Here is a 15,795-nt window from a genome sequence, read left to right on the forward strand (position 1 = left end):
TTGGATACGGCTTGCGTTGACAGAACAATGGACGACTAGCGTTACACGGTCTCTCGCCTCCTGTGCAGCCCTCGTTAAGTCACTGACCGCATCCGCCGACCATCTGTAGGCGCCGTCTTTCTCCTCGTCTCCGCTCACCTCGTCTTTCACCCATACTTTCCGCTTCACATCCATGCTTCGCCACTAGCTCCGGCTAACAGGCTAATCCGAGAGCAATGTACAACCAGTCCGACAGAACGTCGTCTACTGTCCGAAATCACTTCTGACACCAGTGTAATGACTTCACGGAGGCTCTGAGAACGGCGGTTGCCGAACGGCTCTTTATTAAAATATACAAGCAGTACAATCGCAGAACACGGGTGACTCTGTCCTGCGCCGCAACCAACCCCAGGAGAACACCAAACCTGCACACAGACTGGCTCACGCCCACTCCTCTCCCCCAATCACCAGCCCACACCTGAGTGACATGACCTGCGGTCCAGTGATTGACAGGGAGAGGAGGAACAAGCCAGCTGTGTGCTTTTAACCTTATTCTGGGTCGTTACAGTATTTTCCTTAAGTATTATTGTGTCACAAAAAAAGGAATGTTCATGTTCTCATCCTACCTGACAGATCGCTCCTACCAGGCCACACTGAGAAGGTCTGTGTCGAAGCCACATAGGCTCACCACTGGGGTTCCCCAAGGTTCGGTCTTGGGTCCTCTTCTTTTCTCCCTCTACACATCATCTCTTGGTTCTGTCATCCACTCCCATAACTTTTCCTACCATTGCTATGCAGACGACACCCAGCTGATTCTGTCTTTTCCCCCTTCTGACACCCAAGTGGAAGCACACATTGCTGCGTGCCTGGCAGACATCTCGGGGTGGATGTCGATGCACCACCTTAAGCTCAACCTGGACAAGACTGAGCTGGTGTTTCTCCCGGGGAAGGGCTGCCCATTCCCAGATCTGGCCATCACCATGGATGACTCCGTGGTGACATCAACCCGGACCGCGAGAAATCTGGGTGTGACCCTGGCCAACTGTCGTTCTCGCCAAACATCGCATCAGTGACCCGTTCCTGCCGATTCTTCCTCTACAACATCCGGAGGATTCACCCCTTCCTCACCGACAAGGCAGCACAGGTGCTCATCCAGGCTCTTGTCATCTCCCGCCTGGACTACTGCATCTCCCTCCTTGCTGGCGCCCCGGCCTCTGCCATCAGACCTCTGGAGCTGGTTCAGAAAGCTGCTGCTCATCTGGTGTTCAACCTCCCCAAGTTCTCCCACACCACTCCCCTTCTCCGCTCTCTACACTGGCTCCCTGTAGCTGCTCACATCCAGTTTAAGACTCTGGTGCTGGCCTACAGGGCAGTGGAAGGAACAGCTCCTTCATACCTCCAGGCTATGGTCAAGCCCTACACCCCCGCCCGACCACTTCGCTCTGCGGCCACCAGGCGCCTTGCTGCCCCGTCACTCAGGGGTCCCTGTGCACGATCGACACGGTCACGGCTTTTCTCTGTTCTGGCACCCCGATGGTGGAACGATCTCCCGACTGATATCAGGACAGCTGAGTCGCTGCCCATCTTTCGCCGCAGGCTGAAAACCCATCTCTTCAGGAAATGCTACCCAGATCCGCCCTCTTAGGACATCACCTGCTCCGTCCTAGTTCCTTACGCACTTATTGTTTCCTCCACCACTGGCACCCTCTATATTTTCATTACCCCCTACCCGAACCAGGGTTTGAATCCCATTCCTGCTTTTCTTACCTCTTTTATTTCTTCCCCTACCCAAACCAGGGTTTGCATCCCCACCCCGCTGTGACTGGTGTGCAGTTGGTGAGAGGCTGAGGTACCTGACTTATCGCACTTACTCTAGCACTAGTTTTGCTCTTAGCTGTTTGGTTTTGGAAGGAAATGCACTTATGATTTCTTGTGACCTGAAGTTCTTTTGCCTACCGATGTTGAACGCACTTATTGTAAGTCGCTTTGGTTAAAAGCGTCTGCAAAATGACCGTAATGTAATGTAATGTAATGAATGTCATGACTTTGAGCACTGACAGTTGTACAAATATTTTCTTTGTGGAAACAGTTCTGGGTATACAGACATTTATGCGATTAAACAATCACCTCTTGTTTTTAATCGACCTAAGCAAAAAACACTCAGGGCTATTTGATTGCCTTTTTAAAGGTATCCGTTGATTGCAGCTATAAAACAGTTTCCAACATTATCTGACATAATTCATTACAGCTGTGTTGGATTTTTGTATCCACGTCACAATTATGCAGAGAAATCAGGTGCATGCACGTACCTGGGCTTGTATTTATTCTATGACCATACTGTCATTATACAGTGCATTCGGAAAGTATTCAGACCCCCTTCAATTTTACACCATTTGTAATGATGCACTGTTATGTTAAAATCATTTAAATTATTTTTTTCCCCATCAATCTACACTCTGCACCCTATAATGACAGCACAAGCTCAGAATTTTTTTAAAAAATTGCAAATTAATTACCAAAGAAAAACTGAAAAATCATGTGAACATAAGTATTCCGACCCTTTGCTGTGACACTCACGTATTTAACTCAGGTGCTGTCCATTTCTTTTGATCACCTTTGAGATGGTTCTACACCTTCATTAGAGTCCACCTGTGCTGACTTAAATTGATTGGGCATGATTTGGAAAGGCACACACCTGTCTATATAAGGCCTTACAGCTCACAGTGCATATTAGAGGTCAAAGGAACTGCCAGAAAAGCTCCGAGACTAAATTGTGGCAAGGCACAGATCTGGCCAGGGCTACAAAAGAATTTAGGCTGCACTTAATGTTCCTAAGAGCACTGTGGCCTCAATAATTCTCAAATGGAAGAAGTTTCAGACAACCAGGACTCTTCCTAGAGCTGGCCGTCCGGCCAACCGGCCAAACTGAGCAGTCGGGGGAGAAGAGTCTTGGTGCGAGAGGTAACCAAGAACCCAAAGACGACTCTGGCTGAGCTCCAGAGATCCTGTGTGGATATGGGAGAAAGTTGCAGAAAGACAACCATCACTGCAGCCCTCCATCAATCTTGGCTATATGGCAGAGTGGCCAGACAGAAGCCTCTCCTCTGTGCAAGACACATGAAAGCCCGGATAGAGTTTGCAAAAAAACACCAAAAGGACTCCCAGACTGTGAGAAAGAAGATTCTCTGGTCTGATGAGACCAAGATTCAACTATTTTGGTCTTAATTCTAAGCGGTATGTGTGGAGGAAACTAGGCACTGCTCATCACCTACCCAATACCATCCCAACAGTGAAGCATGGTGGTGGCAGCATCATGCTATGGGGGTGTTTTTCAGCTGCAGGGACGGGGCGACTGGTTGTGATTCAAGGAAAGATGAACGCTGCAAATACTAAGATATCCTGGATGAAAACCTTGTCCAGAGTGCTCAAGACCTCAGACTGGGCCGAAGGTTCACCTTCCAACATGACAATGACCCGAAGCACACAGCCAAATTAACACAGGCGTGGCTTAGGAACAATTCAGTGAATGTCCTTAAATGGCCCAGCCAGAGCCCTGACTTAAAACCAATTGAACATCTCTGGAGGGACCTAAAAATGGCTGTCCACCAACGTTCCCCATCCAACCTGACAGAGCTGGATAGGATCTGCAAGGAAGAGTGGCAGAAAATCCCCACATCCAGGTGTGAAAAACTTGTGACATCATTCCCGAGAAGACTCATGGCTGTACTGTCTCAAAAAGGTGCCTCTACTAAGTACTGAGCAAAGGGTCTGAATACTTAAGTTCTTGTGATATTTCAGTTTTTCTTTTTGAATAAATTTGCAAAAATTTCTATAATTCTGTGTTTGTGCTGTCATTATAGGGTGCTGAGTGTAGATTGACAGGGAAAAAATTAATTTGAATGATTTTAACATAAGGCTGCAACATAACAAATAGTGAGAAATTGAAGGGGGTCTGAATACTTTCCGAATGCACTGTACATATGGGTGGTCTATATCAAACTGCGATGACAGAAAGATATTTTCTTACAGAGCCCACCATATTTGATCAGTTTAACAGCGCCTTTGAGATCTGAGTAATTTTTGTAAGTTTAAAAACAGCTTTTCCAACAGAAGTCTATGGAAGTTTTTCTGTGCCATCAGAGTTTGAATACGAATTTCTAATATTGAATTTTTACAGCATCAAAATAAGACTTTGAATTTGAAAAACCAACAGTGGAAAAAAAAAATTCAGTGGAAAAAGAACCAGACTCAACATCCAGGTAAACAGGGAAAAGCAATCGATCCCTGTCTCAATTCATCAGATCAGCTCAATAGATAATATCTATTACTCAATTTTATTAACACAAATGGCAAATAAAGTAAACTCACTCACCAAAGCACCATCTCCCGCGTTGGTGGACATGGCTGATCTGTCCAATGTAGTAGCGTAACTTGATTGGCTGCCGTTGGATGAATTGAGACAGGGATCGATTGCTTCTCTCTGTTTACCCGGATGTTAAGTCTGGTTCTTTTTCCACAGATTTTTTTGAAGTTGAATTTTTTTCCACTGAATTTTTTTTTTTCCACTGTTGGTTTTTCAAATTCAAAGTCTGATTTTGATGCTGTAAAATTCGATATTAGAAATTCGTATTCAAACTCTGATGGCACAGAAAAACTTCCATAGAAGTCCCATCCATTAAACTATTCTTAGAACGCAAGTTCTGCTTTCTGCCTAGCTGTGAATTGGTATGACTCATCAAAAGCTGCGGGGTTCAAATCAGTTTAGATTCACCATTAAATCAAATCAAATGAGATTCATAGGCGATCTTTGGTGCTGCATCGTTGTGTGATTACTTCAGCCCGGGGCGCACGCACGCACAATCAATTCATTTTTTTTATTTATATAGCGTCAAATACAACAAATGTAAACTCAAGGCACTTGAATACTAAAGTGCAATTCAAGCCAATTGGAATTCAATTAATTGTAATCATAATTATTAGCACATCTCCGATGCAACTCCATGTAACAAATGCTTGAGCGTTCGCGGAACGATCTCCGTACGTTCCCTTGTTAACTGAGGATTCAGTGAAAAGCACAAATATGAGTGATTTGGTGTCTTCTTGTCGTTTCTAATTTCGGGGCTAATTTAGACGGAACATGGATGAACCATGTGCACAAACAACTACCTGAACCTTTTAAACCACTCCCCCCGGGTCAATGCAAATCACTTAACCTTCTGCGTCAACACCAGCCAGCACGGACGCCATCGTTACTGTTGTGCAAAAACAAGGAAGACTGAGAGAAGAGGTGAGCGCATATGCTGGTAAAGCACAGTGTTTCGTGATTTCCTTCACCTCATTTGTCTGTCTTTGTGTAACGCCATTCGACGTTTAGCTTAGCGCCACTGTGAAATGTCGGGAGGTTAGGGCAAGTGAGCTGAAGAGATAAGCGGCTAGCTGGAAGCTAACCGTGCTGTTGGCAGCCGTTGCAAAGTCGAATCGTCAGAAAACAGCAGCTAAACTATCATGATACCATACCGCTAACTATTTTTCGACAACACGGTTTCTGACGTTAAGCACAGCAGCTACTTTACTATCTCGCAGTTAGGTTAGCTAACACCACGCTGTCCTGTGCGATGGAATTTAATTTGTTTGACAGTGCAAAGAATCAACAGTGACGTGAAGTCGCGAGCAGGACGAACGGAGACAACGCTAGGCTAATGTTGATGCTAGATCTTTAATGCAAATGCACTACACTTGGCCGAGTCTAAAAGTAGGTTGTCAAAAGCTCTATTGGAGGTCTACTGTATTTTCTGGCGTTAATGAACAACTATTCTCAAGGTACCCCCAGGCACTGATTTGATTACGGGACAATCCAAGTACATTATCACAGGGCGTTACTACATCCGCCATGCAACTGTCAGCCGTGCCACTTTTATTCATAAAATGTGATCGTGTTGTAGTCGGCAAGATTAAGCTAATGCAGCGTAATAATCAACGAGGTGTGAAATGTCTCTACTGTCATTAAGAGGTATTCGAGAAGCACTGATTCATCTTCATGGGCATTTTGGAGCCAGGAGTTTGTTTCTGTTTTATGATGTGGCCCCACATTGTTTTTAAATGGGCTCATTTGAATCGGCATTAATCAACAGTAAGAAATATCAGTGTGAGACAAAAATACTTCAAAATACAGTGTACAAAACACCAAGTTGAAGTTGATAGATTATTGTACAGCCTGTATGACACTTTTCTTTTTACTACATAGATTTTTTTTTTCTTTGTAATATTAATGTAAAGAAGTGGCAGCTGAGGGTATATTGTATTTATCCACAATTATGGAGCTATTTGTTTCAACTAGTAATTAAACACATCGCTCTTGAATATTTACAGTAGTTGCTGTTCTTGCTTTGCCTCTTGAGGCCTTGAATTCCTTGACACAATTTTGTTTTAACGATGAATCATTTAGCTAGATCTTTGGGAACATCTTGTTGCCTGCGGTCCAAGGTTTTCAGTGCTCTGTTTCAGATAAATTATTTTTGTCATTTGGCCTTATTTACAGCACGTCATTTCAGCCTGACAACCTGCTGCCCAGCTGAGCTATCTTTATCCACAGGTGCTGCAGCAAAAATCTGTGTATCAATATCACTACCAGGGAGAAATGCGGACAGAGGCACCTTTACGTCAGTAGGCCTCTCTCTTTGGTCAGGAGGTGCTGTCACAGATTTATTAGCTTTTAGGGTTACCTGCAAGAATATGAGAAGGATACAATTTACTTGATTCTACACCGTAATGCTTGTAAATAACAAATTGTGTGAGGGAGTGTCTTGTTGGTGTTGACGAGCATCTTTGCTTCATAGATGCTTGGTAGTGTCATGTTCATGTGACAGAGTTCATAGTCCCAAAGATAGGTGCCGTGACTCTGATACCAAGTCCAGGAAGGAGCATACAGGCTAGTTTTATGTGTACAGACTCACTGTCATGTGCGCTCCATCAACAAGTCAGATATGGAAACACGCAGCCCCACCAAGCCTCGTTTCTAAACGGGTCTACAACTGTTAGCAGTCTTTACGGTGCATTTGGATTGCATTTGGGCATCATGGATGGTTTTAGATGAAAACTAACTTCCCATTTGCACATCAGAATTTCAAATGCTTAAGTAGTCTTTAGTGTTTTCTGTTGCAGCAACATCCTTTGATTTTTCTTTTTTTTTTTTCGTCTTGACTTGTTCAAAGCAATCCGTGATGGACTCCCGGTCTCGCAGACTTCCTTTTTGTCTGTCCAGCACAAGGTCCTCCTACACATCCAGTCCGACAGTCTCCTCTTCCTCCTCATCACTGGCCTCCAGCAGGTTGTACGGTAGGGAGACGGTGCTGAATAATGACCGCTTTCCAAGGGCATCATCACCTTACAAAGCAGACATGGATAAGCAGGTAGGCTGATGGAACAGCACACAGGCTTATTACACTTGAATGCTCATTGGTTAGGAATTGAACATGTTATTGCTTTTTTTCGGTTAAATATACCGTGTCCTCTGAGGGTTTGCGCACAGAATATAGGCTTCAAATGGACCACGAACCCTGTTTATTCAATCACTTTATGCTACTTGTTGAAGTGGCACGTCTAGTTTCACGTTAGGTTTTTCGGATGCATGTTTTCTTTTTTGTGGTCGAGACGATGTCACCTGTAAACGTGTCGTTTTTAAGATGGGCAAAAAATCAAGATCAACAGCAACTTGTGCACATTTGTGTCACTCTCCCTGTTGTTGCATGTCTTCTGCCTTTCTAGTGTGTTCCACAGACTTGGCATTCAAATAAGCTCTTTTCTCACAGGTTCCCTTTGGAGCATGATACAGTAGCTGACTACGTAAATCAGTGGTGCAACAGCCGACACTTCGTTCGGAGATCTTTTTATAGGACAGCCTAGATTCCTTGAGTGTATTTCAGTCCTGCCTCTCATCAAGGTCTGTTTCAGAAGATAATGTTACTATTTACCAGGGTCCTGTCCTGTGGTTTCTGTTTTTTTTTTTTTCGTTTTTTTTTTCCTTCGTTCTCTGAAGGGTCCAAGCTGGTTGTTTAGATGTAATAAACTACTTTTTTACTGTTGTTATTATTATTTATCTGTCTGTTATTATTACTCATGCTAAGATGATCACAGATTGGTGGTATTATTTTCAAAAATAGTTGAAAATCTTGTTGAAAGTTGAAAAGAATTTCATTCCCCATCTTAAACACTTTCCAATAACCTAAACAGGAATATTTACAAAGAAAGATGTGCACTGCAGACATTAAGTGGTCTACAGGAACAAAACATCTGCTTTTTTTTTTTTTTAAGTTGGTGAGTTGCACAGGCCTGCTTACAACATAATTCCACTCTTTAACATTTCTAAAGTCAGTTTTTCAAAAGTGTTTCATGTCTATATTGAGATCAGCTTTTAGTTTTCTTATTTTTCTGGGTATTGCTTCATTTCTTGGCACACAGGAAGCACAAACTGTAAGAGGATGTGTTGCGTCATCATCCACACGTTTGTTTTTATGCTAAGAGCACAGGATGCAACAAAATGAGGAACTGCACATCGAAACAACGCTCAGGCATGAGCACAAACTAATATTATGCCTAACCTTGCCTCCTTTTGAAGAGTTCTCGGCTCCTTGGCTCGACAAGAGACTACAGCAGCTCTGACACTCGCTCCACCAGCTGGAAACTGCCTTCTTTGACGTCGGCCAGCAGATCTTACGACCGCCCGTGGGCCGAATCGTCTCTCAGCAGTAGGAGCAAACTGGTACTGAAGCTACAGCAGTCAAAGCTGCCTGGTTTTATGTACAAAACCTTTTTTAGGGTAGAGGTTCAAGGAATAATACTTAATAAATGTTTTTTTTGTTACTCTAACGTTTGTAATGTCTGCCATCTCTTTTAACAGACTGATTTTGAGGGGAGGTCAGGAATCGGCTCTGGTTTGTTGAGTGCCACTGATGATGCCGATTATAAAAGGGCCAAACTTTCGTACAGCAACAGAGGACTGTACTCAAGACCGACCAGCACCTCAGTTACAGGATCCACCTATTCCAGTACTGGGCTCAGCAGTGGTAGAGGTATGGAATATGTCACCTGTCAAGATCACTAGGAAAGACCGTTGATCAAAGGAGCGCGTGTCTAAACACTCTGGATCAGACGCAGTACTTCAGTCTGCAAGTTTTTCTGGAGCGCTCGCCAGCACAGGCTGGTCTGAGCATTGTAGTCATAGACGAAGGTTCTCAGTCAAAGTGATTGAGATGTGTCGAACCTTTTAATTGGATCTGGTTTTTTTTTTTTATGTTCATTTTGATTAAACAGGATTTTCAGTTCAGTGTTCCCTTTTATAACTCTCTTAGCAGCTGTTAACTTTACTGCATCAGTACGCTAATGGTATAACCTGCTGCAATTAATTAGCAACATCTAGGCTTTTCTTAAGAACTGTTGTTTGCGGTACAGTCGTTTGCAATGTGTGATTTATATATCTCTACCCCTTACAGAATGTTATAGATGGGTCTCAAATGTGCTGTAGCTCCAGTGGATCCACTCAGCATGGATCGAGTTCTTATTAACCATAATTTCACAAGACCCAGATACTCAAAAGTCTTCTTTTAAAATAAGTATGCGATGTTTAAACTGAAAAAATTACATTTCTTGACGTCTATGGAGTTTGTTTTTAAATGCTCCGTCTGGCAGCGATATTTTGCTGGACATCTAGAAGTGTCGAGTCTGCTCATATTCTGTTGAGCAATTTCCCCGCCAGACTAATTAAGAACAAATACTGCAGTCAGTTGTCTCTGTTCTATCCCTGAACAGGAGCAGGTGAAAAACTGAGCGACACTTTTGATTCGTCGTGGAGCTCAAGCCATTTACGCTCACGGCCATCGTCTTCCTCCTCAAAGCCACTGTTGTCCAGGCGAGAGCAAGAGACTAAGAACGAACCTCGCCTCTCAAGTCTGGGAGAAAGACATGCTCGGACTCCTGGATTGGTTTCCTCATTGTGTAGGCACATTTTGTGATGTGAACCCATGCACGTAGTACACAACTTTTCTAAACGTGTTGTTAAAGACGTGCCAGTCTCACACAGGTTGCTTCTCCCCTCCTTCATTTCAGATCCAACTGACAGGGTAATGTCCACATATGCACAAGGAGCTCGTCCCAAAGAAACTACCTACTCTCCCTCCTCCTTCTCCTCCACCTCCGCTGCCCGAGAAGGCTCACTGAGTCGCCACTTCTCATCCTCCACATCTCAGCGGACGTCTCCACTGGCGCGCGACTTCAGCAGCAGAACCTCAACCCGTTTCTCCAATGGATCATCCATCCTCCACTCATCTCAGGAACCAGCAGGAAACCGCAGATCACTGGATACCTCTTCTTCCTACTCCTCTCACACCCCGCGGTACACCGCTCCCGTTGCCAGGCCTGAGGCAGCGCTCCCAAGGCCGGCTCCTGAAGGTGGAGAACCAGACGGCCGCAGCTCCACGCGTCGCCTTTTGTCTCGTCTGTTCTCACGGCGGTCCAGTCAAGATTCTTCCAGCGGGTCCTCCAGTGTTCGCTCCCTTGACGACGACAGTCCATCGACTGGTGGGGAGTCCGTGGACAGTGACGACGGAGCCAGGACTTCTAGTGTGGGCACGGACATCGGAAAGTCGGAGACGACCTTGGGTAGCCTCAGGAATCACAGAGCAGACCTCTCCCCTATTCAGGAAAGCAACAGTGATGGCTATCGTAGTGGCTTAGCTCAGCCCGCAGTGTCATCGTGGAGAGAGCCTGCCGTTGGCAGTAGTAATAGCAACAGCAGTGGAGGAGGAAGAAGATCCTCCTGGTTGTCTTCCTCCCTCCGTGGCCGCTGTCCTCCCCTCCTCTCCCGCCTCAGAAGACACACAAGGGAAGATAGTGCACACTCAGCTTCAGATTCACAAGAAGGCTACAGCCATCCACAGCACTTGCTGAGAAGGTGGGATGACCTCGATCACAAGGCATCGCAAGATGATGATGATGTTGAGGAGGAGGATGAAGAAGAAGAAGAAGAGGAGGAAGAAGAAGAAGAGGAGGAAGAGGAAGGAGCAGTTGGGTTAGATGCTTTTGGTGCCAGTCGTGCTTGCAGACTTGAGGACGAAGTGTTACCTGAACTTGAAAATGCTTCTATTACATTATCGCCGCGTCGCAGGGTCGGAGTATTTGATTATATTTCAGTTCCTGCGGGTCCGTTGGGAGGTGTCGAGAGCCAGCTGGAGAGCCAGAAGGAGAAGACCGTTTCCAGCAGGGATCAAGAGAAGCTGCGCAAGATCAAAGAGAGGTAATGGATCTCCCACACAAGTTAAATGTCTTGTTATCTACCTGTGCTGTGTTTGACTGGCGTCTCAGTCTAGTTTTGAAGTATTTTGCTATTCAGCTTCAGCCGATTTTATTTCAACGGCTACTTGTCTCTCTTTATCTTCTCAAAGTTCAGCATCTGTACTTGAAGTGAAAGTTCTTGTTTAAAAAGCAGAATAAGTTAATTGCACACACTGTGTTACAAGTTTAAATGTTTATCATCCTTTCCTCCCATAGACTGCTGCTGGAGGATTCTGATGAAGAAGAAGGGGACCTTTGCCGAATCTGCCAGATGGGGGAGGATTCTGCCGCCAATCCACTGATTCAGCCCTGCCGCTGTACAGGCAGTCTGCAGTACGTCCATCAGGAATGCATCAAGAGGTGGCTTCGCTCCAAGATTGGCTCCGGTAAACATGATCTCACACAAAGGGCGGCCTCTGTCAGTACTGCCCAACATCCACAGTCGCATGTTATACATGTATCTTTTCTTTTTCCCCTCATCTCTTTCCTCACAGGCACAAATCTCGAGGCCATAACAACCTGTGAACTCTGTAAGGAGAAGCTGCGCTTGAACATTGACAACTTCAACATTCAGGAGTTGTACAGGACACACGTGCAAGTGAGTTATTTCACCTGCTTTAGAGAAAACCAGTTTACATCTGCAGTCTTTTTTTTTTTTTTTTTTTTTTTTTTTTTCTTCTCTTAAATTTAGAAAATGAACATTTGTTGTTGCTGAATCATTTGATCATGCTTTTTTTTTCCCTTTACTGGAGAAATAAACATGGATTAAAATGAAAGAATTAGGGCTGGGCAACGATTAGATATTTTAATCTAATTAATCACATGATTTCCCTGATTAATCGCATTTGTACGCAAAATCCAAAAATGAATTCAAAGGTAGTATATAGCTTTTAGCATTTAGTTTTATTCTAAATGTGCTGCCATATGAATGAAAGTGCCACAACATTTGTTGTGCAAACACACTTTTAACATCAGCATCTTTCTGTAGTTTTTATGTAGAAGCCTCGCTCCACTGTCTGTTTCTTTGAATGACTTGCTGCTATCAGTTGTGTGTTTTGCCTTTAAGTGATATTTTAGACTGGAACTACTACGGTGATAAGACAATTCAACTTGGCAGTGTTTACAGATGACTTTGGTTCTGTCGACTCCACCGTCTGGAAGAACTTTAAAATGAAAATGGCCGAGTAAAAGTTCCGTACCCTTCTCCATGTTTGGTGGATCCGCCGATTACTTTCTTTTCCGGTTCCGCTGCAGACAGCAACAGACTTTTACAAAATAAAAGCCTGTGAGCAACAGAGTTTTACAATAATAAAACAGGTGTGGTCTGTGGCGCAGTGGGTTGAGCAGGCGCCCCATGTACAAGAGGCTATAGTCCTCACTGCAGCTGGCCCCGGTTCGAGTCCCGCATTGGACAGCACTGTGCTGCGTGTTGTTCCCCCTCTCTCTGCCCCCTGCTTCCTGTCTCTCTGAACTTTCCTATCAATCAAAGGCACATAAGCCCTAAAAAAAAATTAACTCGCCCAGCCCTAGAAAGAATGCAACAAACTAAACAAACGAGACAAAGTGAATGCTGACACTTGAATGATTTAAATGTGACATTTAAAATAAGCGAATCTGCTCTAATTGCGTCAAATGTCATCAGATTTTGGATGAATAAACCAAAGTGTAAGAAATGTAGATTATCTGGAGCCTTTTTCAGTCTGTTGTCTGCTGCGGCTTCATTTACACTGTTCCATGTAAACGACACAGAATGACTGTCTGGTTTTGTTGTTGCACCTTTTAAAGAGTTGGAGTGAAATTGATGACTCTGAAAGCTGGCATAGCTTTCAACGCCAAGTGTTGTTGTTGCACGTCATGCCTCTGATTACAGAATGCCAGCATGCTGTCCACAAGCACACACGGGGGTGGCGTTATAATTGGTTTTAATCGGTGTTAATGTGCAAAGGCGACATAGTCGCATTATATAGCACCGTCTCTGTGTGAAAGGGGCTCATGTAAAACAGCCTTGACGCTTTGCTGCGAGCTCTAAGTTCTTGGTATACGAGTGTCAAGATTTGAGGAGAGCTTTCGAAATGTCTCTGACTGAGAATGCAAACTAGTTTCCATCAGTTCCATCTACATGAACTCACTTAAATTTAAGACTGACGTACATGAAAGAACACTACAGGAGACACAGTAAGCTAGGCTGCATGCTGCAGACTAAAAACCAGCATTGTATTAAAACGCCTTTCTTCTTACTCCACAGTCAGAATACGATGAGTTCATCAGCAGTGGCCTATACCTGGTGGTGCTGCTACATTTCTGTGAGCAGAGGTTCTCCGATGTCCTTGGGGCAGTCGATGCAGCTGGGGTGAGAAGGCGCTCGCATCCGCAGACGCACATTTTTTACCTGCTAAATTCATCAGTCTCTCTCCGCTCGGGCCCGAAGAGCCAGCTCTATTGTATTTCTATCAGATTACATTACGGCAAAATGTTCTAGTGTTGAATTGTGTCAGACTTCAAAATCTGGAGAAAGACGAATGTTTCCTTTCTCACCAGTTGTTCAACCTGGTGAGAATTCTTCACGAACACATGGACAGTCTTGAAAGTATGTTGCTCAGCTCTTGCTTTTCTGTGCACTGCAGTGAACTATCTCTGATATATTTTGTGCATTTTCCTTCACGCCGCCACACAATTTGACTCGATGTCTCTGGATTGCAGTTCCCCGCGACGAAAGCGACGACGAAGAGCGAGACAACAGACCGTCCGTCGACTTTTCAGACGAGGACGACGAACTCGAAGAGGAGTATTGATAATGTGAACACGGTGAGATGGGTCACGTGATCTGAGGTTGCAGGGCTTTTCCATGCCAATTTGGTAGCTTAACCCAGTTCCCACTCATGCTTTGACAATGTCATGTTCATCGGAGGTGCAGCAGCAGTACGGAATGCCAAGCGCACAGAACCCGATTAATCTCTATTGCAGGTGGCTTTTGCAGATATGCAAACGTGGAATGAACTATTGCGTATGTACATTTTGGCTACGACCACTTTATTTCTGTTTTTCTGAGAGTGCACTTTATTCAAGTATAATGAAATAAAAATGCAAGTCTTTTTAATGGTTCTACCACAAGTGCTTTAAAGGTTAAAGGAAAAGGACAACAGCGATGAGTGGTTTGTGCTTAAGCTGTGACGGAAGGAGATTTTGGGACGGAATATTAAAAAACAAAGTGGTGATTATTCCTTCTCTCTGATTTCCTCATATTTTTAAAAATGACAACAGACTCTGTTGACATTTTTTTTTTTGTTTCATAAATGCTTTACGATGTAGAAATCTGAGTTTTGTGCTTTTAAGTTTGGGAATAAAGATGGATTGCAAACTGCCTTTAAGTCTCCTTGTTCTATTTTTTTTTTTTAACCTCTGATGTTTCCAGCACAGAAAAAGCAACGAGGAGCCACTTCATAAATATCTTGAATGGCAAAATGTCTTTTTTTTTTTCTTTTTTTTTCTAGATTTAACTGGGCTTGGAGGCAAAATGAATCATAAAGCAGCATTTATGTATTTGTTCATTTTTAAGCCTTTAAAGTGGTATGCGGGACCGAGATGTGCGCACGTTGGGCATGCGCTGGACGTCGTAGTCGCGCAGCTCCGCCCACACGCACGATACCCTCTGCGTACGTATGAGCACATAACCCCAATGCAAAGGGGTTTTTGAACATTTCTAGGGGGCGCCACTGAGCCATTTTGCGCCGCCCACACACGATACCCTTTACATACGTACGAGGTCGACAGGGTGGACATGTGTGCCAAGTTTCATGACGTTGCGATGATGATAAGGCTTTGAAATCACAAACACCATCACACGATTTTCACCGCCTGGCCACGCCCACACCGTTCAGTTTGGAAAGGTTTTTCAATGATTTTCCCCCCCCATGTCTTAAGAGTAACCTGGCCAAGTTTGAAGCTTTTAGCATTAAATATGTAGGAGTTCGATCAAATGCGAGGTGTAGAAAAAAAAAAAAAGACGTTTACAACCACCAGCAGGTGGCGCTAAAGGTGGATGTCACTATGTTATATGTACGCGTTCAGACTGGGTCCAGCATATCACCTATGAAGTTTGGGACAGATTGGATAATGTATGTGGGAGTTATAAGCAACTTAATTTTTTGTGGCGAGTGATCAAAGCGTCGCCACGGCCATGCCCTTTAAGTTTTGAAAAAGTTGTCCAATGAATGTTTCCCCCCATGTCTTAAGAGTAACCTGGCCAAGTTTGAAGTCTGTAGCATTAAATCTGTAGGACAAGTTCGATCTTATACAAGGCGTGGAATCGGTCAAATGGCACGAAAACTCAATTTCCATCCAAAATGGCCGCCTTCCTGTGTACGTGGAATCATGGTGGCAAGAGACTTTTTTGTGCGTCTGGGCATGATGAAAGAGTGTACCGAATTTTGTCGTCCCACGCAAAATTAACCCCAATGCGGGGACCGTTTTTAAGCATTGTAGGGGGCGCTA

At 44.2% G+C, this 15,795-nt stretch overlaps 1 protein-coding gene and 1 pseudogene across 2 annotated transcripts; both read left to right on the forward strand.

The window, feature by feature from the left end:
* Positions 1-584: 584 nt before the first annotated feature.
* Positions 585-3,372, forward strand: LOC142383492 (uncharacterized; annotated as a pseudogene).
* Positions 3,373-5,177: 1,805 nt separating this feature from the next.
* Positions 5,178-14,665, forward strand: marchf7 (membrane-associated ring finger (C3HC4) 7). Of its 2 annotated transcripts, none has more exons than XM_075485353.1 (11): positions 5,178-5,266; positions 7,191-7,388; positions 8,594-8,737; positions 8,876-9,047; positions 9,784-9,969; positions 10,081-11,266; positions 11,521-11,690; positions 11,799-11,902; positions 13,550-13,654; positions 13,843-13,891; positions 14,005-14,665. In XM_075485353.1, exons 2-11 carry the CDS (start codon positions 7,200-7,202, stop codon positions 14,094-14,096), a joined length of 2,397 nt encoding a protein of 798 aa, XP_075341468.1. In that variant the 5' UTR covers positions 5,178-5,266; positions 7,191-7,199; the 3' UTR covers positions 14,097-14,665. The 2 variants fall into 2 exon arrangements, with proteins under 2 accessions (XP_075341468.1, XP_075341384.1); XM_075485269.1 differs by having other exon boundaries at positions 5,201-5,282.
* The last annotated feature ends 1,130 nt before the right edge of the window (positions 14,666-15,795 follow it).

Source organism: Odontesthes bonariensis, chromosome 1 (genome assembly GCF_027942865.1).
Source record: "Odontesthes bonariensis isolate fOdoBon6 chromosome 1, fOdoBon6.hap1, whole genome shotgun sequence".
In the NCBI taxonomy this organism is placed as follows: Eukaryota; Metazoa; Chordata; class Actinopteri; order Atheriniformes; family Atherinopsidae; genus Odontesthes; species Odontesthes bonariensis.